The sequence below is a fragment of the Nuphar pumila genome, chromosome 5 (genome assembly GCF_984573655.1).
Source record: "Nuphar pumila chromosome 5, dmNupPumi1.hap1.1, whole genome shotgun sequence".
Classification (NCBI taxonomy): Eukaryota; Viridiplantae; Streptophyta; class Magnoliopsida; order Nymphaeales; family Nymphaeaceae; genus Nuphar; species Nuphar pumila.
Window position 1 is genome coordinate 31,476,471 of NC_143253.1, and position 25,630 is coordinate 31,502,100.

Consider the following 25,630-nt stretch of genomic DNA (forward strand, 5'->3'; position numbering starts at 1 on the left):
ATTTTATCACTATAAAAGTTTTTTGACAACCTTAGAACACATATAAGCATGATTTCATCACTATGAAAGTTTTTTGATTGCCTTATAACACATATATGCGTGATTGAATTACTATGAAAGTTTTTTGACAACCTTAGAACACATATAAGCATGATTTCATCACTATGAAAGTTTTTTTACTACATTATAACACATATGCATGATTGAATTACTATGAAAGTTTTTTACAACCTTAGAACGCATATAAGCATGATATCATCACTATGAAAGATTTTTAACTGCCTTATAACACATATATGCATGATTGTGATACATTACACATTTATTTGACAGCCTTATAAACCATATATGCCTGCTTGAATCACCATGACATTTTTTTGACAACCTTAGAACACATATCTGCATGATTGAATCACTATGAATTTTTTTGTCAGCCTTAGAACACATATCCGAATTTTGTTAATGTCCTTCACTTTATTGCTAGTCTACGTGTCATTAAGCCATGTTACTTTGATTGCCTTAGATTAGGTGCATTGCATATAATTTATTTCATTATATTTTGTTTATCAATACTAACATTTTGGTTCTCTTGTAGGATGTTGGAGATGATCAGCGTAGAGGAGCTGATGGAGCCATGGATGAAGGGGCAGATTGAGACAATGAAGAGGAAGGTGCTCCAAATCTTGGCGATGATTAGATTCATGTGTTGAATTTGTTTCACGTACTTATTGTTTCAAACGAAACTCTTTGTATATGTTCATTTGTAACTATTTAGAACTTGGCGAGGATTACACTGGGTTGTTAAATTTGTTTTACTTATAGCTTGTGCTAAATTTGTTTCACCTGCTTTGTATATGTCTTTTTTATGTATACTTTGTTTTTTATACACAGGTTATATAAATTGTATAACAAGAACTTTTTTCTCGATATTTATATTTCAAATAATTCTTTTTTATTTTTTAAAAATTTTATGATGAATTAGCAACAGATATTATCTGTCGCTAATATCCGTTATGAATGTAGCGATAGATATTAATCTGTCTAAAAAATTGAATTAGCTGATGTTTTGTGACAGAATGTAATCCATAGCTAATCCGTCGATAAATTGGCGACAGAATTTAGCGACAAAAACGTATCCATCATGAAATTTTAGCGACGGATTATCGACAGATATGTATCTGTCGCAAAACCAAATCAGTTCTTATTTAGCGACGGATCATGACATTCACTAATCCGTCGTGAATTAGCGACGAAAGTAGCGACAAATCAGTTATGTCGCTAATTAGCGACCAGGAAATTACGACGGACGCTATCCATCGCTAAGTTGTCACCAATCCATTGCTAAACAGATTAACGACAAATTTGAAATGGATTATCGTCGGATAGCGTCTGCCGCTAATCCACAGATTTCTTGTAGTGTGATGCCCCTAATCCTCATTTTGTTTGTCGAGATCTTTGATGTTTAGGGGATTGATTTTATGGGTCTGTTTCCACCATCATATGATTTTGTTTACATTCTTGTTGTCGTAGATTGTCTCCAAGTGGGTGAAGGCAGTGGCTACCCAGACCAATGATCATAAGGTATTGCTTAATTTCATTAAGTACAATATTTTTAGTCGGTTCAAAATGCCACGCGCCATAATAAGTGATGGAGAAAAGCACTTCAAGAATATAAAGGTTGCTTCTTTTCTAAAGAAGTACTCTATACACCATAAGATAGCCACCCCCTACCACCCACATACCAGTGGTCAAGTTGATGTCTCCAATAGGGAGATCAAGAGGATCATGGAGAAGACGACCAAGCCAGACCGTAAAGACTGGTTTAAGCGCTTTGATGACGCCTTATGGGGCATATAGGACCGCCTACAAGACTCTGATTTACATGTCCCCCTATCGCCTAATCTTTGGAAAGGTATGCCATCTCCCTGTTGAGTTGAAGCATAGGTCCTATTGGGCGATCAAGTTATTCAATTTTGATTTAGCCCAGGCTGGAAAATTACAATTAAATGAGCTTGAAGAGCTTCACAATGAGGCGTATGACAATGCCAAAATTTACAAAGCACGAGTTAAGGCCTTCCATGACAAGCATATTATTATAAAGGAGTTTGTGCCTAGGAAAAAGTTTGGTTGTTCGATGTGCGGTTGCAACTCTTCCCAGGGAAGCTTAGGTCTAGATGGGATGACTCGTTTATGGTTCATACAATATTTCCTCATGGTGCAGTTACTCTAATAGACCCCAAAACGGGTAGGCTTTTCAAAGTAAATGGGCAAAGGCTGAAGCCCTATATCTCGGATCTTGGAGAGGGACAAAACATTGAGTCCATCGATCTTATTGACTGCGAGGGTTAGCAATTTCTGAGTATGGATGAAGACTTAAAACTTAGCACTGCGTGAGAGGCATCTCATAGTAGTTAGGGTGATTTTTCTGATTTTGGTTTGCTTCAGATTGAATTAGGATAGAGTCATGCATATCTTACGATTTGATGTGCTTCAATGTGTATGAGTTTTTTTTTAGAATACAGGACATTGAGGAGCCCTGCATGCGCATAGTAGTGCAGAACGAGGCATCTTATGTAGAGAGCTCCAACATAAATATCAGGTCTTATCTATCCTTTTTCCCTTTTGTATTATTCTTTGTGTACACTCATGCATTCATATAGTTTCATGTAAGCATGGGGGAGTGCCACTGAGGACTATGACATTTAAGCATGGGGGAGGGTATAGTTTACAGGCCCATTTTTTTTTGTCCATGTATTTGATAAAAACTAACTCCGCCTATGTATAACTGTTTAGTTATACACTGTCGGTCCCAAGCCCGGATAAAGGAGGAGGGTTGCGGTAGGCCAGTGACAGCCAGCATAAAAACTTAGTCATACCCTATGAATATGAACCAATATGAGAATTTCGTTGGGGCGTTCCCTACTAAGCGACGCGCTGTACTCTATAGGCACGGAGGCAGTGATAAATGGGCAAGGGTTGCTAGGTCGTCGCCCAGAAGTGACATGTCACACCGGTGCCCGAGTGTGGTGTCAAATAGGCAAGGGTTCCCTCACTTTGTTGGACGAGTGGAGGTAAAGAAGTTAGTCCAAGACCATAAAATTAGGTTAGCCACTTGGAACATAGGGTCTTTAACTGGTAAGTTGGTAGAGTTAGTAGATGTTATGTGTAGGAGAAAAATTGATATTTTATGTCTACAAGAGACCAAATGGGTAGGTGAGAAAGCAAAAGTGATAGAACCTTGGGGATATAAGATTTGGTATACAGGAATAAATAGGAATAGGAATGGAGTAAGGATTGTTATGAGTCATGAGTTTATAGATAATGTAGTTGAGGTCCGTAGAAAAGGTGATAGGATTTTACTTATTAAATTAGTATTAGGTACGAATATTATTAATATTATTAGTGTTTATGCACCTCAAGTAGGTTTAGATGATTCCATTAAGCGTCAATTTTGGAAAGATTTAGATGGAGTAGTATAAGGGATATCTTATGGAGAAAAGCTTTTCATCGGCGGTGACCTAATGAACATATAGGCATTAGTAGGAATAGATTTGAGAGTATCCATGGAGGCTATGGTATGGGAGAAAGAAACGAAAATGGAGAAAAGATTTTAGATTTTGGTTTGTCCTATGATATGATCTTAGCAAACACTTGGTTTAGGAAGAGGGAGTCTCACCTAGTAATATTTAAAAGTGGAGTTAATATGAGTCAGATAGATTTTTTCCTACTTAGAAAGAGAGATAAGGGTTGTTGCATCGATTATAAGGTTATACCGGGAGAAAGTGTAGCTACACAACATAGAGTCTTAATTTTAGATCTTAGAATTAGACAATGTCGCAAAAGGGATAGACATAGGATAGATCCTAGAATTAAGTGGTGGGCACTGAAAGGAGCTAAACAAAGAATGTTTGTAGAGCAGATAGTTAAGGAAGCTGATTGGTGTCTCGAGGAGGATTCAGAATCAATGTGGAATAAGATAGCGGGTGGCATGAGAAAGGTAGCTAAGTAGGTATTGGGTGAGTCTAAAGGCGATGTACCGCTAGGTAAGGATACATCATGGTGGAACGAGGATGTCAAATTAGCTATTAAGGTTAAAAGAGAGTGTTATAGAAATCTAAGAGTCATGATAATGAGAATTTGGAGAAGTATATGATAGCAAAGAAGGAAGCTAAAAAAGTAGTTCGAAACGTAAGGGATAAGGTATATAAGGAGGTTTATGACAAGTTGGATACCAAAGAGGGAGAGAAGGATATTTATAGGCTTGCAAAGATGAGAGATAGGAAATTGAGGGATCTAGGTATGGTTAGATGTATCAAAAATGAAACGCAAAGGGTTTTAGTCAAAGATGAGGAGATTAAGGAGAGTTAGAAAGATTATTTTGATAAGCTATTTAATAGAAGTCATGCTCAGGATCTTGGAGATTTCTCCATTCCTTTTCATGAGATGAATCGTGACTTCATGCGTAAGATTCAAAAAAAAGAAATTGCAGAGGCTTTGAAAAAAATGAAATCAAGAAGGGCAGTTGGCCCAGATGGTATACCTATCGAGGCTTGGAAATGCTTGGGAGAGAAAGGTTTAGAATTGTTGACAAATCTTTTTAACAAGATTTGGCGGACAAATAAAATGCCTAATGAGTGGAGGAAGAGTACTTTGGTGCCTCTATATAAGAATAAGGGTGATATACAAGATTGCACAAACTATCGTGGTATAAAACTCATGAGTCATACTATGAAACTTTTGGAGAGGGTGATTGAGTCTAGGTTGAGGAAGGTTGTCATGATATCAGAGAATCAATTTGGTTTTATGCCTAGAAGATTAACTATGGAAGTTATACATCTTCTTAGACAACTTATTGAGAGAAATAGAGAGAAGAACAAAGATTTGTATATGGTTTTTATTGATTTGGAGAAGGCATACGATAGAGTACCTAGGGACGTTCTCTGGTGGACAATGATGAAGAAAGGTGTTTTTCTCAAGTACATTAGTATAATTAAAGATATGTATGAAGGAGTAGTAACCAATGTCCACACTTGTGGAGGGGTGACAACCAATTTTCCTATAATGGTTGGGTTACATCAAGGATCTACTTTAAGTCCTTTCTTATTTGCTATAGTGATGGATGAGCATACGAGATCAATTCAAGAAAATGTGTCGTGGTGTATGTTGTTTGTTGATGATATTGTTTTGATTGATGAGTCTAGAGCTGGGGTTAATGCTAAGTTAGAATTATGGAGACAAACATTGGAAGCAAGAGGTTTTAAGTTGAGTAAGAGTAAGACAGAATATATGGAATGTCAGTTTAGTAAGCAACGAAGTAGTGAAGCTTGGTGAGTAAGAAATACCGGTGGATGATTGTTTCAAATATTTGGGATCTATCATTCAAAAGTATGGAGAAATTGATGTAGATGTAAATCATAGGATAAAGGTTGGGTGGATGAAATGGAAAAGTGCAACTGGAGTGTTTGCGATCGTATAATGCCATTGTGGTTGAAGAAAAAGTTTTATAGGATGACTATTAGGCCCGCTTTACTATATGGTACAGAATGTTGGGCTGCCAAGAGACATCATATTCAAAAAATGAGTGTAGCTGAGATGCGAATGCTTAGATGGATGTGTGGAAATACAATAAAAGATAAGATTCAGAATAAGGAGATACGTAAGAAGGTAGGCGTTGCACCCATTGAAAATAAGATGAGAGAATCATTTACGGTGGTTTGGACATATTCGGCGAAGGCCTAATGATGCTCCAATTAGAAGGATGGAGAAATGGGAAAATATATTAGTCAAAAGAGGTCGGAGTAGGCCTAGGAAGACATGGATGGAGATGATAGGAAAGGATATGAATGCTTTGAACCTCACCGAGGACATGGCATTGGATAGAAATGATTGGAGGAGAATGATTTTCTTTTTTGGTTCATATTGCCGACCCCAATTGTTTTGGGATGAAGGCGTAGTTGTTGTTGTTGTTGTTGTTGTTGTTGTTGTTGTTGTTGTTGTATTTGATAAAAACTCATAAAAATTAGGCTTTTAAGAAATAAGTTTCAAGCATATATGAATGTCTTACATAATCTGACATTTTAGAGAATTCTTAAGCCCCACGATTTTTTTTTCTGAAACTAATCTAAAAAGTGTGGTTAATTATGTAGATTTCAAATAAAAGATGGTAGATGAATGTCAGAACTTGTTTTGAATCACAAATATGATTATGCACAACTTTATTTTTTTAAAAACTAAGCAAATGAAAAACACAAAGAAAGAAGAGCTTCAAAAGAAAAAGAGCATGCATTTAGTTGTTTGATATCTTGGTTGTTTCCTAATAGCTGGGCTCAAACACAAGTTGAAGTGTTTGATTCTCAAGTTGAAAAGGACAACGAAGGAGATCGCTTCTTTGGCTAGTTGATATTTGTGGCCTATTTGGTTCGAGCAAGTAGAGCCTGAAGGGTATTTACACCTGGTACCCTAAAGCCATTTGGTTTGAGAGCTACCAACCCGAAAGCCTGTTACATAGAGTTTATAGAGAGCCTAAGAAATATCGACATAACACATGACAAGAAGAAAACTATACGTAAAACTATAAATCTAAGGTCTAGTGACTCGAGCAATTAAGTCTGAGGGATACTCTGTATCTGGTGCCCTAAGGTCGTCTGACTTGAGAGTCACTGACCCAAAGCTCGTTACACGGGTCACAAAAACCTAAAAATTGACATAGTACTCAACTGAAAAAAAAGGTGAAAGTGTAAAAAATTGGAAAAAAAGAAAAAAAATAGTAACAAGAGCTTATTGAAAATTCATTGCTTAGAAATAATTATGAAAAACTATGCAGAAAATATATAAGTGAGGATAAATGAGCAATAGATGAATATACTTGATTTTCTTTAAAAAAAACATAGATATTTGCAATTTTTAGAAAAGTAAAGGAAACATCTTCTATGGCGACACGTGAAAACTCTAAATATGTTGTGAAAATGTAATTACATGAAATATTTGTTTATACGAATTTCTTAACTACCTAATATTTTTTGAAAAAGAATTTTTGTGTATATATGATAGAGATGTTTATGGATAGCATCACTACAAACCCTCACGAGACCTTACTCGTTCATTGGGGTAACCTAGGGGTTTAAAGGGCTTGTTGCATATGTTAAATGCAATCGTGATTCTTACAAAAATGAGTTAGGTTTTTGATCTGCATGTGTGTTTTACTTTTGTTAAGGGTCAGTTTGCTCAAGGACTAGCAAATGATACGCATGGGAGAATTTGATCATGCATAATATATACATTCTATATGCATGATTATATGTAAAATGAGTATTAATAACCCTTGTTTAATCAATATTTGGCTTGAACCTGCAAGGCACTTTTTATTTTCAAAAAGAGTAAAAAATGAATAAGTTGAACCCATTTGAGTGTTTTTAAAAAATTAAATTTTTAATAACAGTGGTTTTATAAAATAGTTTTGAAAAAACAAAGGCTTTTTGAATTTATTGAAAATTTGGAAAGTGTTTTAGAAAATTTCTTAAAACACCTCCAAAAACCTAATTAAGCCTTATAAATATTAGAGAATGAAAAGAGAGGGGTGTCTCTCCTCTTGGGATTCATGCCCCCTCCTCTCTCTCTCTCCCATTTCCTCTTCCCTCTTCTTCTTCCTTTCTTCCCATCTCTCATCGCCGACTTCCTCTTCTTCTCTCGTCGGAGGGCCACGTGACATGTGTTCAACATGGAAGACTACTCTCTTCTCTCCACTTCGTCAGAGGCGAAACATTAGGTACACTTATTCTCCCTCCTTTCTTTTATTTAGCATAGTTTATATAGATTGTTTGTTTTGTTTTGTAAATATTTTTCTGTATAGTCATTAGGATCTTCTTTTCTTTATTATTATTAAAAAAAATAAAAAGAAAGAAAGAGGACACATAATATAGATCAATCAGATCAAGTCGGGTTACATATTTTTTATTATGATTCCAGTCTGATTCAGCCACTATCAAACCCGACTTGATCGAGCTTTCCATTGGGCCGCAACAGAATAGCCTGATCGGTCTGCCTGTGCAGACTGATCTGCGCAAATTTTTTTGTTTTTTTTTTGCCTGATCTGTGTTGCCAATTTATATTGGATTCAGCCTGGGACTGAATCAGGTCTGATTCGACCAACGATCTGTCAGACCAGATACATTTAAATTAAGGCTAATTATTTTCCCTAGATCTGCCAACCATCGGCCCACACTATGAGCCCAGACCTGACCTGATTTGGTCGGCCTGAGAAACTAGGCCGGGCCTGATCAGTAATTATAAATAGACCTGCGTGATCCAGCAATCACGCAGATCTGTTTGATCAAGTGGCTGTTGTAGTACAGGGATTACTGAAATTAATTTTGCTTTTTTAGACTTGCTGAAGGCAAGTCTGGTCTGCAGCTTTTCTATGTTTTAATCCAGACCAGATCTGGTATATTTCTTAGACCAGATCGGAATTACTTTAAGATAACTGAATCTGATCTGGCTGGCGTGCCAACTTGCGACCAAAGTAGATTCGGCTAACCTCCATTTAAGCAAAGCATACCAGCTGGCTAGTGTGCATTTTATTTGGGAAAAAAAGTTTGATTCTCATTTAACTTGGTAGCCGAGTTTGGTAAGTTTGAACCAAGTCTGATCTAATCAGCAATCTGCCAAGTCAAATCAGTTTGGTTAAGACTAGTTCATTTATATAAGGATCTGCCAACATGGCGGCTCCGATCCTCTACCATTGCTCATAGTTTGATCTGACTCAATTAAACCAACCTTGATTTCGATTGGATCAGTATATATGGCTTGTTTGAATTGGCTGGTCAGCCTAATCATTGAATCCTGCCTGATTCATCGTTATTGCACAAACAAATTATTGATCGGATCCTAGCAGGGTACGGTTTCACCCAATCTACGTGCTTTTTTTTAGTTGACTGATTTAATGATAAATCTAGGGTAGTGCATTTGTTTTCAGATTTTTGTTCCGCTTGGTATATTTAGAAATATTTTTGTTAGCTAGTTTTCATTTATTTATTCAGATTAGCGCTTTGTTGCAGTTAGGTTAGAATTTGATTTATTGAAAAACTAGATTAATTGAGATTCTTGTTTCGTTCAGATTTAATTTTACTTTCTGGCAAACTAACATGAACTGGAGTAGAGTCTAGTATTTTGTTTGTTTTGTTCGTTTTTGTATTGCAGGTGGGTTCACGTGTGTTGAAGAAAGTGCAATAGCTAGGGTCATGCCCGTGCGGACCAAGGAGGCTAGAACGCAAACAAGAGGCCTGCAGATTCTTCTTTTTCTTTATTTTATTTTTTTAGGGCCGCCGACCATTTTAATTCATTTGGGGTTGTAATAACTTTTATTTTGTCTCGAACTCTTGTAATAGTGTAGAATGATTTATTTTCTTAAGGCAATAAAGCATGTTATTGTGTGGAGTATGAAAGTTTTAAGCATGTTTCCTATGTTTGACCTGAACCCCAAAGAGTGTAAAATAAAGGGATTGATTCACTAGCAATTTCATCGGAAGTCGATTTATGACATACACAGCGGAATGAAAGGCTTTCGTCCACAAGCTTAAAGGAATATGAGTGTCATATAACATGCTCAATGCACTTTCTATAATGTGTCGGCGTTTTCTTTCTACCACACCATTTTGTTGTGGTGTCTGTAAACAAGATATTTGATGACTTATTCCATTATCTTGAAGAAATTTAGTACATTTCTTTGATAGATACTCTCCCTCACCATCACATTGGAAATGTTGCATTTTAGATGAGAATTGATTACAAACTAAAGCATTGAATAAGCAAAAAAGCTTGAACACCTTAGATTTATATTTCATAAAATAAAGCCAAGTGTATCTAGAATAACTATCGATAAAAGTAACATAATAACGGTTGTTCGATAAAGAAGATTGTAGGGCAGGTCCCCAAACAACAGAATAGACAATTTTAAAAGGTACAAAAGCTCTTTGGTTTATTGAGTGAAATGGAAGAACATGACTCTTACATAATTGGCAACTGGAACAAAGAGAAATATCAGACTCAACACTCAAACTAGACTGTGAAACAAGTCCGTCAGACACAAGTTTCTCAATAAATGAATGATTACAATGACCCAGACAACAATGCCATATCTCTAGCTTATTACACTGAGACAGACTAAAATAATCTTTGAATGACACTGACTGAACTGACTATGAATTGATTGAAGCATCATGATCAAAAGGAGACTCCTTGAGGACATACATATTTTCCTATCGTTCTCCTTCAATGAGTGTCTTCTTCCTGAGAAGATCCTTGACACATACAGAAGGAGTAAATTCGACAGAAGAATTAGTATCATCGACAAGTTTAAAAATAGAAATAATATTTTTAACAATACTAAAAAAATGATAAATATCAGATAAACATAGTGAGGAATTGGGGAGTGGAAGGAAAGTATTTTCAATATGAGATAGAATGGAGAGCACAATCTTCAGTTTTAATGCTAAATTTACAACGATAAGGAATGAGTTTTGAAATCTTACCAACATCACCTGACATATGCACAGAGTCAATGTACCAAGTTCCCTGCTCAGTCTGTTTGAAGCTCAACTCTGAAAGAGCATAAATCAGGATATTCTTCATATTCTCCTTTTCATCACCTTTAGAGCCATCCCCTGCTTGTCCTCTAGTAGAAGACCCAACACCATTAAATTTGCCTTTGTTTTACGGATTATGCCAGCAATTTGCTTTAATATGTCCCCTTTTATTACATTGAAAGCATGTTGATATATTTCTAGAGTGTTGGTTCCCTGGGAACGAGTTAGGTGACATGTTGGGCATGAGAAGTAATCCACGACCTCCTTGATTGCCTCTTTCCTGCCCACGTCTACCTTGAAAGCCCCCACGTCCTCCACCTGACACCATTCCTGTGACAAGAACCTCCTGATTGTTGGAATTCAGAGCCATCTCCTCACCTCTAATGGTGACTTCATACTACAATAGTTTCGTGCGCAAATCTTTAAAATTGGGAAATGAAGTAAGACAGAAGAGAGGTAACCAGCATGTGACAATAAGATCCAAGACCATTCATTGCCTGTTGAACTTTTTCTTTCTCAGGAATTACGCAACCACCATGTCTAGTTGATCTGTGATACTCTTGACTTTGTTCATGTATTTTGTAACTGATAAATTTTCTTTCTTCAAGAGCTGAAATTCTCTCTTTAGCCTCTGAAATATGTGAATAGGTCTGCGCCAATATCTGCCATAACTCCCTAGCCGAATATTCATTTGGAATGGCCACTAATACTTCTTGAGAGAGAGTAGAAGTAATGTAGGCTACAACCGCCTGATCTTTTCTTCTTCATGTTACAAACTATGGATTATGAACCAATTTGCTGAAAACCTCCCTTTTACCATCTCGCTCTTCCTGCAGTACAAACTCTGGTGGTGCATGAATCCTTCAATCGAGGTGTCTAGAGAGATCCAAACTTTGAATAAAAGGCAAAATTTGCCTCTTTCAGGTCAAGTAATTCGAGTTGTTCAATTTTTCAAATATGAGTTGACCAAGAAAATTGAATGAAAGTGAAGGGGAATCCATGAGGAAAGATAAACAGGAGTTGATAAAAGGAAAATAATCCAAAGGAACACTCTGTCCAGCAGTTTAATGACCCAACAATACAAATTTGCCTTTTTTTTTTAGTAGTGCGGACAATCTTGCTGCAGTTAGTCAGAAATAATCAGCAACGCTCCCTTGTGTTCTTGAGAAGCAGAATAGGATGACAATCTGAAATTTTGTTAGGACAAAACCTTGATTTGAGTTTTAAAAGTAACAGACATGAATATAAGAAAGGAGATTTCACGTTGGGATGATGGATTAGATCAGATCTAATCAAATCAACTTAGAAGTTTTTTTTTGGAATCTGATTCAGATCTGATTCAATGATATAGACAAAGGAAGGGACGATTAATGGAAGTGATTTGTTCAGATATGATTTGAGAACAGAAGAATAATATGGATTTAGAAGAATGTAAATCTGATCCAATAGGACCAGATTCGATTTGACGCTACTAAAAGAGAAATTTTGATTTGACGTAACCAGATCTAATTTGATTTGGCTTGGAATGATAAGATTTGATCTGGAATGATCAGATCCGACATTAGAGAAGAAAATAACAATCGGGATTTAAAAAGAGGCAAATATGATCTAATATGATCAGATTTGATTTGCCATGGTTGAAAGAAAAAGAAAATTGGTTTGAGGTGACCAGATTCGATTTTAAGAAAATAAGAGATTTTAAGAAAAGAGGAAAGATGACTAAACGATTTTATGAAAAGAAAAATTTGACCCAATATGATCAAATCGATTTTCAGGAAAGAAAGAGGATAAATCTGATTTAGAATTGAAGAAAGAAAGAAGAGGAACCTGACCTGATGATTACGCCTCGACCTGCTCTGATACCATGTCAGAATTCATGCATTGGTATCCAGCAACTGCAGAACAGAAAGAAGATTGAGAGAAAGAGGGGCGACAATGAGTGGCATGATTCCCAACATGGGATTGTGCCCTATATTCAATCATATATATATATATATATATATATATATATATATATATATATATAATACAGGTTGGATCGGGTCTGTGTTACATCAGTCCAGACCCGATAGCATCAATCATGTAAAGAATACAAAAGAAACATTGGGTCCAAATCCAGATTCGTATATACATGTACATTCTCAATATGAACATCAATGAAATTCTGCAACAAGTGAAGGTTAGTTTCGAACATCATTATTGATGGGAAAATGGGGGAGGTTATAGCTGATTGGAGTAACTGTTGGTCATGTGCCTTGGAGAACAAATGCCATATTTCTGGTTTCCGAGTTCACTCTGCCTACTTATGCATCTCAAATAGATGATGCATCTATACCTCTATCTTCTATGTTATATTTGTTTGACATGCTTTAGGAGATGAGATTTTGACAGATGCATATATGCTTCTAATTGGATAAAAATTGATATTAAAATCATGCACTACTAGGTAATGCTGCTGCTTTGATTTCAAACTTTCTAATACAAAAATGTTGTACACTTGCCAAAATTGTCTCTCTTTCGAGTCAACGAACTTATTGGTATTCACCTTCTAGAGGTTGGAGAAACATTGATGTGGCAATTATAATGTTTTGAAAATTAATGCAAGATGACTATATACAACAACAACAACAACTACGCCTTCATCCCAAAACAATTGGGGTCAGCGATATGAACCGAAAAAGAAATTCATTTTGGGTCTTCCACATGAATCCTTTTCCTCCAATCATTTCTATCCAACGCCATGTCCTCGGTGAGGTTCAAAGCATTCATATCCTTTCCTATCATCTCCATCCAAGTCTTCCTAGGCCTACCCCGACCTCTTTTAACTAATATATTTTCCCATTTCTCCAACCTTCTAACTGGAGCATCATTAGGCCTTCGCCGAATATGTCCAAACCACCGTAAACGATTCTCTCGCATCTTATTTTCAATGGGTGCAACACCTACCTTCTTACGTATCTCTTCGTTCTGAATCTTATCTTTTATTGTATTTCCACACATCCATCTAAGCATCCGCAAGATGACTATATAGTTTATTGATTTTGAGCTTTGAACTTATTTTAATGGTGTTATATATGCTTTATAAAAAGTACCTTATAGATTAAGAAACTGATAAAATATAGTTGACTCTAGCCATGAATATCTTTGATGTATAGAATTTCTTTTATTCGCATGTTAAGGCATGGTATGAACTGAAGATCCTCCTGTTTAGTGAATTCAAAACATACAGAAAGCAAATAAAATTTCGAAAATTTGGATATATTAACTCACCCTGCTTATAAGTATTCCTTTGTAAAGTTTTATAGTGTAATCATTGATTTTTTTTACATCTTTTTATACATTTTTTAACAGGTACCAAATTGTGGTGTTGCATCTTTTCCTGGCTTCAAATTCATCAACAAAGGTTTCAACCTTTGCTTGCAAAAAAGGATTTGAATGCTACTAACCAAAAATATTTTGTTCCTGTTAGGGGTGGACCTCTTTGAAAATCCAGAATATGCCTCAAAAGCAACACTATGGGGGATTGAGGTTAGCAAAATACACAAAATTCATATACATTTTTTTGTGATATCAGTAGCACTAAAAAGCTCTTGAATATGGTTTGATCCAATGTTATCAGAATTGAATTGAATCAGTCAAATGGATTCACTTCATGGTTGAATCGAGCCTTAAAATTGGCAGATTCAACCCCGAATCAGAAAAATCAGTTTGAATAGGCCCCTTTTTTGTTGTATTTTTTTTATTGAAAAAAATCAAATACACAGATTCCAAAGTGAGATAGGTGAAAAACAACTAAAACTTCTTTCAGAATGAAAAATGATTTACCTTGACCGGATCTTTGTTCAACTTTTTTGTGGCAATCGTCAACCCATCTTTTTCATTGAAAAGCTTTATCTGCATGTCGGGAAATCTATTGTTGATCGTCAATACAAAAAACAAGAGTGGTGGTGGCAATGATGACGTTAATGGTGTTAAAAAAAAACAGTTTTGAAGATACACAACTATGAATTAAGGCAATGGATTGCTCTAATAAAAAATGATTAAGGAGAATGAAATCCACAAATGAAATCCACAAATGAAACCCCCAAAAAATCAATCGGTTTCAGAAGTGAAGAAGGGAAGGTTTAACAAAGCATACATTATCATCGAGGGTGACACGAAGACCAACGTCCATTTTTGAGTCTGTCCTGGAGCTCATAAATCAGTCGGTCCTTCTCGGAGATTATCTGCTTCAGCCTCCTCGTCTCTGATTCAAGCTTCAAATTAAAGATTAGGTAAAAAAATTAAAGAGCAAAATTCCAATTTCCATGAAAGAGAGTCAGGCAAGAGAGGGGTGCGCCCGCCGCTGCACAGGGCAAGAGAGGGGCTCCCCTTAGCTGCACAGGAGAGAGAGGGAGAGAGTCAGGCAAGAGAGGGGTGCGCCCGTCGCTGCACAGGGCAAGAGAGGGGCTCCCCTTCGCTGCACAGGAGAGAGAGGGAGAGAGTCGGGTAAGAGGGGTGCGCCCGTCGAGGCAAAACTTTTTTTTAAACTTCGTTTCCCAGTCTTTGTTCTTTTGGTAACACAGGAGGGGGTGGATAAAAAATAACGATGTTTAAAGGATGCAGCGGACAGCGTTCGGCATGTCCGCCGTGTCCAACGTTTGTTAAATATAGTGTTTTTTGTCCCGCATAATGCACAGAACATGCCATCAAACATGCCCTAAAAGAGCTGTTGAAACTACAGCATTCTTTATTGGGTCCATGGGGCAGCTACCTTGCCCCCAAAAGAGGACGTTGGCACTCACAAAGGAGAGAAGAGAGCGGGCTGATTAAACCCCATTTGAGAACTCGTGAGTGTGGTCCTCCTGCGAGCTGTTGAAGCGAGGGAGACATCGTCTTGGCCAGCGAATCCGTAGCCGTAGCTAAGAATGCCCTTTTCCTTTCCTTTTCTTGGTTGATTTGACTGTTACAGCATATAAGTTGAACCCGATTGACGTCTTTTACTTGCTTATTAAACTGTACAACAGGGTTATGTTTGTATCTCGGTTGCTTGATTAGATATTATCTACTTGGGACAAGTTCTCTATTTCACGAATTTTCGTGTGACTGTTGTGCTGAACTTGATGTCATTCTACTAGATATAGGATGCCCATCAAGTGTTTGGTGAAATGTGGTTCAATATTTCACTGTTTGATATCCCTGTATTTTCTCTGTTTGTCCTTTGGCCTATTTGACGTCAATTGTGCTGCGTATCCTTCTTTCTTGAAAAAAAAAAACCTCATATGTCGTGCTTCTCAAACATGTTGGGAATTGTTTTTTTTTTTTTTTGCTTCCCCATCACTTCTCTTTTGCTTTTGATTCGCTTCTTAGGTCGCTTCTGAGACCGACTCTTGGTTTACTTCTAAGTCATTCTGTGCTTCTCGTTTCCTAAAATTTTGAAAGTGACTCTTTCCATATAGCTTTCTTGACTGACAACTCTGGTTCAACCGGTCTGTTTAGTTCCCTAATCGGCACCGGTTTGCAGCCCAATTTTGTCTTGTAGTCAGTTTAGAATTACATATTTAATTTGTTAACTAGTCCTAGTGTCCATTAGCGTCAACTTGTTACTATTTTTGTTTGATTATTGAGACAACCATTCCACTTTCAATTGTCCGAGTGTAGTTGTTTGTTTGGCGTCTCCTCGGTCATATCAGTACCCAGTAGCCGTTAGAGAGAGAGAGAGAGAGAGAGTGGGTTTTAAGGGCTCCACGGCCCTGTTCCTCCTCCACCGCACTCCTTTGTCGTGTTCCTCCGATGAACGGTCATGATGCTCGGATGACTTTTAAGTTCATTTTAGGATTGACATCTGATTACGATTTCTCCTCTCCTAAAATGTTTTGAATCTGCAACCACAAGGCCACGTGCACTGAGGGCCTTTTTTCTTTTGTTGTATACCCTAGATTAGTTGCCCTAAAAAACAACTTATGAAAATCATTCTAGGGCATGCAAAGTATCCATAAACAACCAATTGCACGTGAGCTAGAACAATGCGGTCACGTGCCTCCTCGTATGTAGTCTGAACATGTCATCAAGGCATATGGGATAAGTCCAAACTAAAACTTGGAAACAGTATTACGCAATTATGTGGATGGTGACAATTTGGAAAGTACTCGAAGACAATGCAAGTTAAAGCTTTTTATGCCTTGTTTTGATAGCCAAGCTGGAGGACAGGACATTAGGGTTCAATGGATAACCATTGGTTTAAAATAATGCTGAATCCAGTGACCCATACCATGACATTGTCGCCATGTAAACTAAAGCATTAATTCTAGTTGAAGGCAACATTCCTTTTTCTATAAGCAAGCTGGAGAATATAACTGTGGGATTCAAATATGAACTGAGAGGACCCCTTGGTTAGGGGTGTCAATGGGTCAGGTTTACCCAGACCCAACCCGTATCAAACTCTATAGGGTCCGGGTATGGTGATAAATAAGAAGACCCAATTAAGACTGGGGTCTAGACCCGAAGGTCCAATCCCGACCTGAGTTCCGATTAAGACCCATAATTTTCAATGTACAAATGATAAAAAATACTGTTTTTACCAGGTATGGCCCAGGTCTGGTTCATGTAGTTCTTATCGGGTCTGGGTATGGTTTCTCTTATGGTGGGTCCGATTAGACCCGAGTCTGAACCTGATACCATACCCGAAAATCGAGACCAGGTCTGGTTCCACCTGAATCGGAAGCATACTCGACCGGTTGACACCCCTACCCTCGGTCATGATAGTTTAAGCAGAATGGAGTTGATGAATGCAAGCATAAGCATATACTTAAAACTAGTAATGAGGCAGTTTTGATCGTTATTTTTCATGATATTTTACCTTTTCTTTTTCTCTCCTGAAATTCATTTGAGTTTTGAGTTTCAAACTGGATAACCTGTTTTTTGCAATGCACTTATTCCCTAAATTGTAATAGGGGCATATTAATCATGTGTTTGCTCTATATTTTTCCTTCATCACAATAAGATCAATTTTTTTGGATAGGCAAGCTGGGGTTAGGCGGATCCCAACAAGTTCATTAAAAGAAAAAACAAATTACATCGATCTTCCTAAAAGGAAGGTAATCTATAGAATACAAAGAATTATTCTCAAGAGATAACCCCCAACTAGGCATGGAACCATAGCAATAAAAAATGATCCATAACCCACCAAATAAAAATTTATACAGTTGTCAAGAGCCCGGACCCATAACTGAGTATGGACCAATACTCGATAGAGCAAAAAATCCAAGACCCAAAAATCAATATCACTTATTTATAATGGACCTGAATTTTTATCTATATAGTTCTGAATATAAGATTAATAGTTCCAAGGTCTACTGCTGATTTTCCCATTGAGCTTTTCAAAGCTTTTAACTTTTACTTTCCTACAACGGCCCACCATTTTAGATAAAAATCGTTCCACGCACCTTTTTTTTTTTCTAATAGCCAAGCTAAAAGATAACCCCAAATGGGATTCTAATTAAACCCTGGGCCTCTTGGCTAATTAAGAGTTTGCCTCTATAATTAATCACCTATTTCATTAAACACAAATTCAACCTGTGCGTGCATGTTCTCGATTTTCTCATAGATTTCCAATGTTTTAAATTATTTGTTCTCATAAGAGGAATTAAACATGGTTCACCCAAATCATTAAAAAGATGTATGCATATTAAAATATTAACTACTTCTAATGTATTGCAAAAACATGGTTACCCTTTTAAACCACTGGTAGAACTACAATCTCATTTTTATTTAATTATTTGAGGTCCTCTTGTTGCAGATTGACCAAGAATGAGGAGTAGTGGATCTTGATTAGCCGTGATTAACATCATATGGAAGAGAGAGAGAACATAAAATATGACAATAGAAGCTTGTATGGCCCACATGTGGCTTCTGAATGAAGAACAAAAAGAGTGATATATAGGTCTACAAGCCCTAACCTGAAATCCGGGAGGTCCCCCCTACCTCTACTTAAAATTATTCTAAAAGGCAACAATAATCAGTACTGAAGTTTAAAAAGCACCAATTAGGATTATTTTAAAGACTGGGCCTTTCTTCACGTTTGACTGATTTTTGTTTGTCATTGAAGACAAAAGAGATGCAGCAAACAGCATGTGGAGTGGGGGCAGCTCTTCTTCTTCCACTATCATTATTATGCACCAATCCTTCAGAATCTCTTAAGAAAATATTATGTTGATGGGGTTTTCCTTTGGGTCTAATTCAAACTAGTTTGAATTATTAGGTCAAAAGCTTGATCTAAAACAGCCTCTAAGTTGAGCAGTTATTTTCTTTCCTTGCTCTTGTCATGTTGTGTTCAAGGTCTAAGGAATAAAAGACTAGGTTGGTCTGAGCTTTGATAAAGTAAACTCGGTTTGGTTGGCTTGAGTGCAACAAAGGCTTGTCACCTCTGTGAAACTTGATCCGAGTTCCCACGGATACTTTGGCTCTTGATTGATTCATCCAAGCCCTCAAGCCTAGCCATGGCCCATGTACACCATCTTGCTGAGTCCACTTGAACTAGGTCATGTTGTGGAAGTTTGGACCAAGTTTTCACAAGTAAAGGTACTCATCCGAGCTAAGTCCATAGAGACTACTAGGTCAAGTTGCTTTGTGACCTAGTTTTCACCAACAATACCACTCCATTCATATTAAAACATAAAACAGAGAATCCGAAGTCACTGTTGATGGACCCCAACATTCTGAATCTGTAGGGATTTTGGAAAGAAAGTTAGGCAGAGACTAGAAAGCTAAATGGTCTATTCCCGGTGGGCAAGGGGAGTACTTTGTGGAGTTTCTTACACCGCCAACACCGAAACAAGGTCACGTTAACGAAGAAGCACCTCTCGGCCTGTAACAGGAAGTCTGAATTATCAATGGTCAAAGTTTGAAAGGAAGAATCCCACAGTTTTGACAGATACACAAAGACTGTTTTGGTCACTTACAAAAGCTGAAAAAAAAAGAAAAAGGCTAATTTTATCAAACCATGGGAAACATGGCAAAAGTGAAGCTACAGACCGTTTTGGTTGAACAAAAAAAAAGTCCAACCATTTGTTTAAATCTAGCAAACTGAGGTTCACATAATTAATTCAATGATGGTGTGAAATCTGAGGTTAGACATCTCCAAAATCCATTAATAAAGAACAAAGAATGACAACCTAAACAGAATGCCTTTGACTAAGAATCTCTAAGCCATTTTGTAACTCCCTCCATTCTAACTGTGGTCAAAGTTTGATAGCGCCGAAAGCAACGTGGACAGCCATCATCCTAACCCCCAAATATGGCTTGTGACAAGAAAACACCAGAGATCGATTGCTGTTTCTTTTAAGATGAGTGCAACGGGGAAAACAATATAATAATTTCTATGTAATGGGTGTTGTAGTGTAAAAACAAACTATTGTACATATTTACTAAAATGAATACAGATTGCCTTTCTTCTCAAAAAAGATAACCCCATTAAGGAAAATCATCATTTCTTAATTTTATTTTATTTTCGTCTCAATGTGGGACTTCTTTAAAGAAAGAATTTATTATACATATGCATGCATATGCAGAGCCATGCATGTATATATCATAAACGCTCACCACTCCAAGGATTCAAATGATTTGATGTCATGTGAATACCCCTTTTTTTACCCTTCTTTCTACCTCTTTTATGGAGTTTCCAATTTTTCATTGCATACACTCAAAAAGGCAGGAAATTCAAGATATAATGGAACTACATATACCTGTTGATCCTACTATCAGAAAGTACAAGAGGGCATAAAAGGAAGAAGAGTATGTATAGAAGAAAAAACTAAAAAAAACATGATTCTAACTATGATTTCCGTTAGTCTTGTTCTTTGGCAACTAGAATTCTTCAATGGAGTCAGATGTATTCATCTCCGGTTGCAGGTCTAAGCTGGTTAGTGTCCCTCTCTTTCTGAGATTCCTCATCTTCTTTTTTCCCCTCACTCCATACTGAAGATGGGTGTCTGCAGAACTCCAAGGTTGGGCCTTGAACCTTGAAATGCTTGCACAGGGGGAGCAACCCAATCAGTGTAACTAGCAGAGCTTTCATAGCCACTCGTTCTAATAATGCCTGACGGTTGCTGATACATGTAGTACAAGTTCCTTGCTGCTGTGGCCGCAACCGGGTCGGTGGTGAGCATCATATTCGAATCTGCCGACCACGAATTCTGCAACATGATCCCGTTGTTGAGGTAGCCATTGTTGTTCTGCTGGAAACCAGATGTTGAGGAGAAGTCCATGGTCACAGGGGCTTCAATGTCAGAGGGGTTGAGGAAAGTAGATGCACTATGACTGAGAGTAGTGTCGTGGAATGCTGAGGGGGGCCATTCGTTTTCTGGTTTGATGGTTACAGCAAAGGGGATGTTTGGTTGTGATTCATGGTCATCCATGGCCTTTCCTTCGCTCTTATCACAAGAAGATTCTGAGCTCTTATTGTTCTTGTTGGAGATTCCCCCAATGGGTAGATTGCTGTTGGCTATGCTTTTCACATCATATCTGCTCATGTCAAAATTTGTTACAGCATTCAGACCTCTGAATTTAATAGCTGCAATATCATAAGCCTCAGCTGCTTCTTCCTGGGTACCTTTTGGATGAAATTTCCAAAAGAAAAAAAACCAATAATAAGCATCTGCCATACCATTTGCAGTCAGAAAACAGTGAAATTTATAGTTGTCTCTACTGTTGATGGATATAAAAACAAATAAATGCGTACTGTCTGATACAAAGATGGGAGAGAAAAGTCATGAGATGTAAATATTACTTAAAGTAAATCAAGGTAAATAATACTTACTGAAAGTCCCTAAATAGAGGTCTTTATTGCCTGCTACCCTCCCTATTCTTGCCTGCCATCTTCCATGGTGGTGGTGTCTGAAAATTCCACAAAGAAATTCTGTTAAAGATTTGCTCATTATTATTCATTAATTTTGGGTACGCTGAAATTATTGGTTCCCTTGTTTACCCTCACAAGGTTTTTTACTCTAATTTCATAGGCCCAATGTGGGTTACCCAAAATAACCCAGACAAGGCAAATACTAAATACAGTCCAACAAATCAAACCTTGTGACTCCTCTGTAGATGGAAGCCCCTCTGGAGAACCCACTACTTTTCCTGCAATACCCAATAACCCAAATCAGGATAATATCTATAGAAACGTTGGGTCTAGGCCTTAGCCTTATGCTTTTTTCCCGTCTATTACACGGAGAAACTGCACCAGGTTAGGAGACCCGACCACATTGACCTTAGCGCGCCGAACCTACAATCACCGTCACGGCAGCGTAAAACTCCTTCAAAAATATTAGGTTAGGCCTCCGCCAAGTTTTGAAAGATTAGATGTAGAAACTGTAAGAGATGGTAGTACACCTTCTGAGAGATGCAAGAAACTCTTGCCTAGTCATGTTCTTCATCTCCTCAAGCGCTTTCTCATAGTTAGAAAGCTAATTAAACAAAAAGGAAAGGTGTCACTTTCAAGCATATTAGCTTAGCCTAGCACAAACCCACCGGAATCTGACCACCTCACCGGAAAGTTAGTAGTGGTGGTTGGACCCCAGTACTTCAGAGCTGCAAGGTCATATGATCGTGCTGCCTTTTCCTCTTTATCATACCCACCTGCAAAATCACATGAAACACAATAAACAACTCATCATGAAAAACAATAACCAAAAGACACCGATCAAAAATAAAGTAAGCATTTGTTTTCATTGGAATCCAAACTCCGTTAAAACAAAAAGTACTCACCCAAATAGACTGCAAAAAAATGGCACCCATGTTCCCAATCATTCATGCAAAAGAAAAAAACCAATCATTATTAAAGAAAATTAATGCATATAAAAAATCACAAAAATCAAAAAGAAAAATGAAAAATCAATACCTTGTCTCCCTTTCCTAGTTTGCCCTTCTCTTCTTGAACTATTGTCCCATAGATGAGCTTCATACCGGCCAGTCCATCTATGCCTGCGCACATCATTTTTTTTTCAAAAAATAGAAAAGAAATAAAACATCACCCTCTCCCCCCCCCCCCCCCCCCAAAAAAAAAAAAGAAAAAAGAAAAATAGCCAAACCATAATCTTCATACTTCCATTTTCACTTTTTAATCATGGAATTTGTGATTAACAGCAATGCACTATATGATGCATTTCAACCCTTTCTTCCTTTGTTCCTCAAATGTTTTTTTTCTGGTAAAATCATTGAACCTTTTTATTTACATAAGTAACAATAACAAAGAATAATAAAGTTGATGATAATAAACAGTCAACACGATACTATCAACATGATATGCATAGGAAAATGCTAATATACGATATAAATGATAATAACGATGATGAAGATGATAATAACGATAACAACGATCAATAACAAGTTTGATAATTACCGTGTTACCCCTCTATAGATGGAAGTCCTCTGACCAAAAGAATCGATGGATTTCTTGTACACCGACTCAACCGCCAAAACACCGCCGTCCACGTCGGGCTGGTCACTGCTCCCGAGGTGGTGCTCGAGCCTACCGCCGGCAGTCGCTGCCTTAAGATGGGCGTCGTACGGACGCCCCCCCTGGAGCTCCGGCGCCGGCGAGGGGTCGCCGTGGAACCTCCTCACCGACGCCCCACCGCCGAGGAAGTCCTCCAGCTTCGGCGCCGACGTCACGCCTGCCCCCAGCATGGCCAGATCGCCACCACCGCCATCGCTCGCCGCCTGCTTCTCGTCCGAGCAAGAAGACCAACCTGATAATATTTGCATATATATTTTAGAGAGAGACAGAGACAGAGACAGAGACAGAGAGGGGGTGTTTACCGTTGTCGGTGAAGGCTTCAAAGATGCAGAGCTGTGGGGTTTGGGAGGGCGGATGAGTGTTTCTAGAAGGTTCCACCATCTCCAGAGGTGAAAGGGAGAATCCTAGCCAATTATGGGAAGAACCCATTGTCTTCCTTTTTCTTGCACCTTCTTTGGATTCTTGGTGTTTGAGCAAGAAATGAGATGAGAAGCACGCTGTGAGAGAGAGAGAGATTCATATAGAGGAGGTAAATATGAGGAAAGGTTACACCTGGAACGGTAGAAAAGACTAAAGAAAACAACATTGAGAAATGGCCAATGTGTCCCTACAAGGATGGCAGCTTTACTTTTACCTTAGTGGTAGAATTATGGGTGTCAACGGGTCGGGTTTGGTTCGGGTGGAACCAGACTCAAACCAGATTTGAAATGATGGTACCGGCTTCTGACCTAGGTCTAATGGAACCCACCATAAGAGAAACCAGACCCGGATCCTCTAAGAACTACATGAACCAGACCCCGACCATACTTGTCAAAATAATATTTTTTATCATTTTTATATTGAAAATTTGTAGATCTTAGTAGAAACTTGGTTTGGGGGCCCTGATCTAGTATAAAATTTTACAAACTATACCCAGATTCATGTATTAATCGGACCCTTTGGGTCCGTCCCGGATTCTAATCGGTCTTCTTATTTATCACAAGCCCTGACCCTATAGGGTTTGATACGGGTCAGGTCAGTCAAACCCGACCAGTTGACACACCCCTAGCTAGCTAGGTAACTTGGAAAGTGCCAAGTTAGTAAAAAAAAAAAAAGGGTATTGCCTCGAGACTCTGGTAGAGGCCCTAATAGGCTAATTTAGCATTGCACATATTAAGAATTCTTTTCTTTTCTTTTTTCAAGACTTGAGTCACCAATCTTAACTATATGAGCTGAATTTACAGGATACATATTCTTCTGTTCCTCTACAAGCATTTTTCATGCTGTTCATTTTGGAGTTTTGAGTTGTGATTTACCTTGTTACGTAAGACATTTTGCCAAAAGGAAAAATTACAAAAAAAAAAAAAAGGTTACCAAGTTCAACAACACAAATCTGAATTGCTGCTACATCTATGACTATGCCATTCCACTGATAGTCAAAAATATGTTTTGTTGAAAGCTCCAACGTTTGTTTATGTTTGTGAATGTTACAGTTGGAGAACTTTATTCTCATTTCACATGAATCCCAGAGTTTGCACTTAGCTTTACTCAAATAGTTAGTATTAATGACTGGAAAATCCTGCCAGTAGGATTTTTTTTACCCCATCGAGCAATGACACTTGAGTAAATTATACACACATATTGAAGCTACAATCATTGATTAATGGTGCCTTTGTGAAGAAACTGCCACAAATTTTCTATTTTTTTTTTTAATAATCATTAATGGTCAAATCCAAAATTAAGACTTTGTTTTTGTTTTCTTGCGAAGCATGGAAAACTAAAAATGTCTCCAGCAGACAGGTGGAAAACTTACAGGTAACAAGTGCGTTACTTCTTCGTTTATTTTACAAAGCTTTTAGCAGTTTCTACAAGAATTATGGTCAAATTCTCTAACAATATTAGCAACTTCTTGTTGGAAATGCTATTCATGTGACAATGTGCGTTTGGAAAGATCATATCCATAACATACAAATTTATGTCACAGGGACACGGCAAAAATAAATTTTCTTTTTTTTTTTTCAAAGGCACCCCTATCAGAACAACAGCCGCCCATGTGGCAGAGGGATTCTATCCCGGGCCAGCAAAAAGAATTAGGATGACAACACGCCAAATTTGTTAAATTTTCTATCAAGAATAGTATATAAGAAGAGGACACAACATGACAGTCAATTGAATGAATCCCTGTGACATACAAATTTGACTGCATATTCATAAACATAAATACATAAACACCTGTGCATGTGCATGTGTACGAGTTTTGAGTTTAGCCGGGTCAAGAATAGAATCTCACACCCAAACCCTAATAATTTAAAAATTTTATTTTTACTGAAAAAATATATAAAATACTCGGGTCAATTTGAGTACATTGCAGAAAAGCCAGGTCGGATCGGGTACTCAACAAAAATCATAACCCAAACCCAACCCACTTTTGTCCTTCGATCCTGTTTGGGTTGACCCGAGTATTATTTGGGTTGACACATTTCATGACCATACCCAAGAATTTAAGTTCGTATTGGGTCGGGTATCCGGTGAAACCCAACCCACTAACAACCATAAGTGTATATGGGATCAAATGATAATT

At 37.6% G+C, this 25,630-nt stretch overlaps 1 protein-coding gene and 1 long non-coding RNA gene across 3 annotated transcripts in view; both read right to left on the reverse strand.

Moving 5' to 3' along the window:
• Window positions 1-15,096, reverse strand: part of LOC149837294 (uncharacterized) — a 37,683-nt gene extending 22,587 nt beyond the window's left edge. The window contains exons 1-3 of one of the 2 annotated variants that reach the window (XR_016432094.1): window positions 14,719-15,096; window positions 14,406-14,474; window positions 12,381-12,475 (exon numbers count right to left, since the gene is read on the reverse strand). This is a non-coding gene — a long non-coding RNA (uncharacterized LOC149837294). Of the gene's footprint in view, window positions 1-12,380; window positions 12,476-14,405; window positions 14,475-14,718 lie in introns of those variants that run through there. The other variant, XR_016432093.1, reaches the window with a different exon arrangement.
• Window positions 15,097-20,247: 5,151 nt separating this feature from the next.
• On the reverse strand, window positions 20,248-23,486 carry LOC149837295 (AP2-like ethylene-responsive transcription factor AIL5). The gene is made up of 9 exons (XM_090007321.1): window positions 23,373-23,486; window positions 22,954-23,302; window positions 22,453-22,535; window positions 22,320-22,328; window positions 22,102-22,190; window positions 21,945-22,018; window positions 21,642-21,692; window positions 21,406-21,452; window positions 20,248-21,168 (listed from the first exon to the last, which is right to left on the reverse strand). The coding sequence occupies exons 1-9, from the start codon at window positions 23,449-23,451 to the stop codon at window positions 20,525-20,527; spliced, it is 1,425 nt and encodes a 474-aa protein (XP_089863447.1). The 5' UTR covers window positions 23,452-23,486; the 3' UTR covers window positions 20,248-20,524.
• Between the last annotated feature and the right edge of the window lie 2,144 nt (window positions 23,487-25,630).